This window comes from Symphodus melops (assembly GCF_947650265.1).
Source record: "Symphodus melops genome assembly, chromosome: 6".
NCBI lineage: Eukaryota > Metazoa > Chordata > Actinopteri > Labriformes > Labridae > Symphodus > Symphodus melops.
This window is the reverse complement of record NC_136696.1, coordinates 28,614,466-28,619,465: the sequence shown is the minus strand read 5'-3', so window position 1 is coordinate 28,619,465 and position 5,000 is coordinate 28,614,466. Positions and strand designations below refer to the sequence as shown.

Sequence of the window (5,000 nt, the reverse complement as noted above, 5' to 3'; positions counted from 1 at the left end):
TGAGGACGCTCTTCTGTTTCAGCGCTCGGAGGTTGGAGATGTCCTCTGCGATGACCGGGACGTCCCCGCCGTCGTCCTCGTCGCTGTCGGAGAGCGTGCACAGGAGGGCGTCGTTCTCGTACGTGGGGAAGTAATACCTGAGGAGAGATTGAGATGCACGCCGTGCTGTCACTGCCGCTACACGCCAACATCGCCCCCTGCTGGCAGCATCCAAACAGACGGACAGAGAGCGGCGTCCGCCACATGTGCAGAAACAGCAACATTAAAAATGGACTCACTGCGGCTGGTTCCACGTGGACACGTCAGGCAGCTTCATCACGTGACCTTCAGCCTCCAGGTGACGCAGGACGCCGTCTCGGGACGGGAACTTCTCCTGGCAGCCGTAGCAGCGGCTCTGGTGGATCTGACGGCGGATGAAGTTGACCAGCTTCACCTGCTGGTAGAAGTGGAGATCTGAAGAGAGGTCATAAAGGGTTAATGAACGGCAGAGACCAGCAGGGGGCGCCCCCTTCCAGACCAGCAGAGGGCGCCTCCTTCCAGACCAGCAGAGGGCGCCTCCTTCCAGACCAGCAGAGAGCGCCCCCTTCCAGACCAGCAGGGGGCGCCCCCTTCCAGACCAGCAGAGAGCGCCCCCTTCCAGACCAGCAGGGGGCGCCCCCTTCCAGACCAGCAGGGGGCGCCCCCTTCCAGACCAGCAGGGGGCGCCCCCTTCCAGACCAGCAGAAGGCTCCCCCTTCCAGACCAGCAGGGGGCGCCCCCTTCCACACCAGCAGAGGGCGCCCCCTTCCAGACCAGCAGAGAGCACCCCCTTCCAGACCAGCAGAAGGCTCCCCCTTCCAGACCAGCAGGGGGCGCCCCCTTCCAGACCAGCAGAGAGCACCCCCTTCCAGACCAGCAGAAGGCTCCCCCTTCCAGACCAGCAGGGGGCGCCCCCTTCCACACCAGCAGAGGGCGCCCCCTTCCACACCAGCAGAGAGCGCCCCCTTCCAGACCAGCAGAGAGCGCCCCCTTCCAGACCAGCAGAGAGCGCCCCCTTCCAGACCAGCAGAGAGCGCCCCCTTCCAGACCAGCAGAAGGCGCCCCCTTCCAGACCAGCAGAAGGCGCCCCCTTCCACACCAGCAGAGGGCGCCCCCTTCCAGACCAGCAGAGAGCGCCACAGCCTGCTGAGAGTTTCAAACAGGACTGAAACCCCCCCCCGGCCCCGTGTGTGTGCGCCCCGTTGGTGTTCTTTACTCACTGAGGTCCGTCCTCAGTTTGTGCAGATCAAAGCCGTGAGCGTCCTAAAAAAGACGAGAGAAGGTCAACCAATGAAAGGAGGAGCTGACAGCGTGAGCTCATCTCCTCGGTGGTACCTTCAGGTGTGCGTAGATCTGCTCCATCGTCTCTGACTGATGGTCACAGAAGAGACACACAGCAGAGACCGGGTGAGCCTGCCAGTCCGACCAATCACTGCGGAGAACACAGACGTAGAGGATGGAGCGTGCACGTTTTGGTAACACGCACACACACGGGTGACCTCGTGTCTCCTGGAGATACTCACTCGTCTCCGTCCTCGAACATCTCGCGGTCGTCCTCGCTCTGCACCTCCTCCCAGCTCTTTCCCAACTCCTTCACAAACAGAAGAGGAGAGCGTGAATAACACACACACGCCACGCGCTCTGTGACGGCGTGCTGAACCCTACCAGGTAGTTGATGACGTAGAAGCGGTCGTACTCCCGGTTGCTGGCGTTGATCCGGCGGTGAGCTTTCTTCCTCATGTGATCCTTCAGTGTGGTTTTATCTCTGAAGGTTTTCTCACAGTACAGACACTGCAGACTGACACGGGAAGCACACTCAGCGTCACGCCGCCGCCCGGATTTTAAAACAACAACGCCCGGCCGCTACAGCGTGAAAACAGCTGAGCTAAGTCAGTCAGCTCCGTGTGATCTGTGCTCGTTGTGTCGGGTCTTACCTGTCCAGCTTGTTCTGCAGAGTGTCCAGAAACTGGTCGCAGTAGACGATGTTGTCGGGCAGGCCGATGCTGAAGGAATGTTCTCGAGCCATGTGGTTGAGAAGAGACGACCTGGAAGGATTATTTCTTCACTACATGTCAGAATTTAAACAACCTCATTTTGAGTCATTCTCAAGAATAAAACCGAAAAGAATCTTGAATGGAGTCGGATGTGAAAACAAACATGGATGACACACGTCCTCTGACCCGGGCCCGTGAGCTGTCAGTCACCTGTTTCCGGTGAACTCTTCGCTGCAGAACATGCAGAGACGATGGAAGCTGCCGTCGTCTCTCTCCTTCTGCTGCTGCTCCAGAACCTCCTCCTGTGGAGAAGCTCACAGCGTCACCGAGACACCACAGAAGAAGGAGGAGGAGGAGGAGGAGGAGGAGGAGGAGAAGAAGAAGAAGAAGAAGAAGAAGAAGAAGAAGAAGAAGAAGAAGAAGAAGAAGAAGAAGAAGAAGAAGAAGAAGAAGAAGAAGAAGAAGAAGAAGAAGAAGAAGGAGGAGGAGGAGGAGGAGGAGGAGGAGGAGGAGGAGGAGGAGGAGGAGGAGGAGGAGGAGGAGGAGAAGGAGAAGGAGAAGAAGAAGAAGAAGAAGAAGAAGAAGAAGAAGGAGGAGGCGGAGAAGAAGAAGAAGAAGAAGGAGAAGGAGAAGGAGGAGGAGGAGGAGGAGGAGGAGAAGAAGAAGAAGAAGAAGAAGGAGGAGGAGGAAGGCTAAAAGCGGACTGACGCCGGAGGAGTCTGATCGTGTCCTCACCAGTCGTTTCTGCTGCAGCCTCTCTCGGAGGATTCGGTCCTCTGGAAGGACGTCACACAGGAGAAAGAAGTCCTCCTGCTTCTCTGTGAAGACAAACAGGACCAGTGTGCTCTAGCTCACGTTGTGCACCGGTGGATCTAAATCGGGACTGTAGCCTGGTGAGGTGAGGAGTTACCGACACAGTCTACTCACCGACTGGACCCGTGGAGTTGGTCTTGATCACGCTGCAGAAATCAGTGACGGGCTGCTCCAGGAATCTTCCCTTCCAGTAGAGCATGTACCTGAGCGAGGACACACAGCATCATCACCCTCGGTCACCACGAGCTCTCTCTGATCACAAACCTGTCAAACACGGCTCGTACTTTGGGAGGTCGGCGACGAGCTTGACGTCGGCGATGACCAGCTTGTGCTCCAGCAGCAGGTGTTTGAGGAGGCCGTCTTTCTGCTGCAGGGGGGCCGACTCGGGGCAGAACAGACACACCAGCAGCTCTGAACTGGGACTCTGCAGACTGGGAGCGCTGGTGCCATCGGCTGGCTGCTCTGGGAAACACAGCGGCTCCAGGATGCTGTCCCGACCTGAGAGGGAAACATGACCAGGTTAGTTCACTCCAGCCCGGTCTGCCACGAGGAAAGTCTCACTACCTATATATATATATATATATATATATATATATATATATATATATATATATATATCTTAACAGACCAAACCACACTGACAAGCAGCTGAGCTCACCATCTGTAACATAAAGTGACAGGATCATATACTGACTTTAGCTTACTTCATTATATCGTTTCTTCTCTAAAATGTACAAACAAAGTTCCTGTTTTTAAATGCAAACAGCAACGAATAATGTTAATAAAAAATAAATAAATAAAGGAAATATGAGAGAACAGAGGTCAGTGTATCCGGTCGTAGAAAATGTTTAAATACAGCTTTAAACAAGATAATAAGATTAATGTAAAGAAGGAGTCTAAACAATCATACATTTATTTGTAATTAATTCATTTTAATAATTATTTGTATTTTAAGCAAGCCGGAAGCTCAAGTACAGGTTGGCTGTTAGCATCCGCGGCTAGCTGCGCGCTGTTTGACGTCATGACGCAAAGAGCCGTTGGAAGCTTTTTCACCTCCTTGTAGACTCTGAATTATAAACTTAGAGTACAATCTGCCTCCTTAAAGCCACTGACACGTTTTTTAAAAAATCACTTTACCATCTGTACTTCCACCGTAGGCCGCCATCTTCGCTGTCACGTGCTCAAAACAGCGCGTAACGGACCAATCACAGGGTTGGGAAATGTTGTCGTGGTGCATTCACTGTCTGCCCGTAAACATCGGAGACTAGCGATGCGTTTACGTGTTCTCAAAACGTAAACAAAAGTCTATATAAAGGAATTGAAGTTTAAACTGTAAGCAATTATAATGTTCGGATAATTTACTCTTAAATCGATGGATTTTTGATGAGTTGAAATTCTATGGAATCGATTCTGATCCAAATCTTTGTGAATCTCTGAGTATAAGTGGAGCATTTGCACTTTGACAAGGTAACGTAAAGAATAATTATACTACTACTAATAAAACTTCATTCATACAGATAAAAGTGCTTTAGAGGATACAAACAACAAACAGAATTAAGAATAAAAAAAATAAGGACAGAAAGCCAGAGGAGTCAGAAGACAAGAGAAGAAATCAACAAGCTCAAGTCCATTTAAAGAACACATTATATTCATCATTTTGCTTCATTGGATCTGGAGTATTTCTTCTACCTGTAGCTCAGGAGCATTAGTCTATTTTGGAGCTTTTAATTCAGGATCCTTGTGTTTTATAATTAAGAGTTGTGTGACAGTGACATGTGTGTATTCTACAGAATGACCACTAGGTGGCAGAGAAAGCTTTGTCTCAAACTTTCATGCACCCAGGGTGACTTGATTTTCTTCATCTGTTGCTCCTCTTAATATGAAGGTCTGAGGATGAGTTATTTTTCTCTATTACAATAAACTTCATCACAGGTTGTCACATCTCTTCTTTATTAATCTGTGATCATCATGAGCTCGACTGAGCTGAGCAGCATTTTATCAGAAATGAGCTGCAGCTTCAAATAAAATGAACAAAGAAGAGAGTGGGATGCATCACACTGCTGTGAATGACATATAACCCAACGGTGTAACCGGACTACAAGGATTACAAACATGTACACAACCACTAATAAATAAAAACAAGATCCGTCTATTAAATGATTGATAATAAATTGT

The 5,000-nt window shown here is 50.5% G+C and overlaps 1 protein-coding gene across 1 annotated transcript in view; it reads right to left on the bottom strand.

Annotated features, from left to right (window-relative positions):
• The window catches only part of znf277 (zinc finger protein 277), a 4,145-nt gene extending 75 nt beyond the window's left edge, over positions 1–4,070 (bottom strand). The window contains exons 1-12 of the mRNA XM_079345154.1: positions 3,963–4,070; positions 3,110–3,323; positions 2,940–3,028; positions 2,748–2,830; positions 2,223–2,314; positions 1,953–2,063; positions 1,684–1,816; positions 1,542–1,609; positions 1,354–1,450; positions 1,239–1,281; positions 279–453; positions 1–137 (exon numbers count right to left, since the gene is read on the bottom strand). The exon at positions 1–137 is cut by the window's left edge and continues 75 nt beyond it. Coding sequence (XP_079201280.1) covers positions 1–137; positions 279–453; positions 1,239–1,281; positions 1,354–1,450; positions 1,542–1,609; positions 1,684–1,816; positions 1,953–2,063; positions 2,223–2,314; positions 2,748–2,830; positions 2,940–3,028; positions 3,110–3,323; positions 3,963–4,062 — 1,342 coding nt within the window. The 5' untranslated portion in view covers positions 4,063–4,070. The remainder of the gene's footprint in view (positions 138–278; positions 454–1,238; positions 1,282–1,353; positions 1,451–1,541; positions 1,610–1,683; positions 1,817–1,952; positions 2,064–2,222; positions 2,315–2,747; positions 2,831–2,939; positions 3,029–3,109; positions 3,324–3,962) is intronic.
• Between the last annotated feature and the right edge of the window lie 930 nt (positions 4,071–5,000).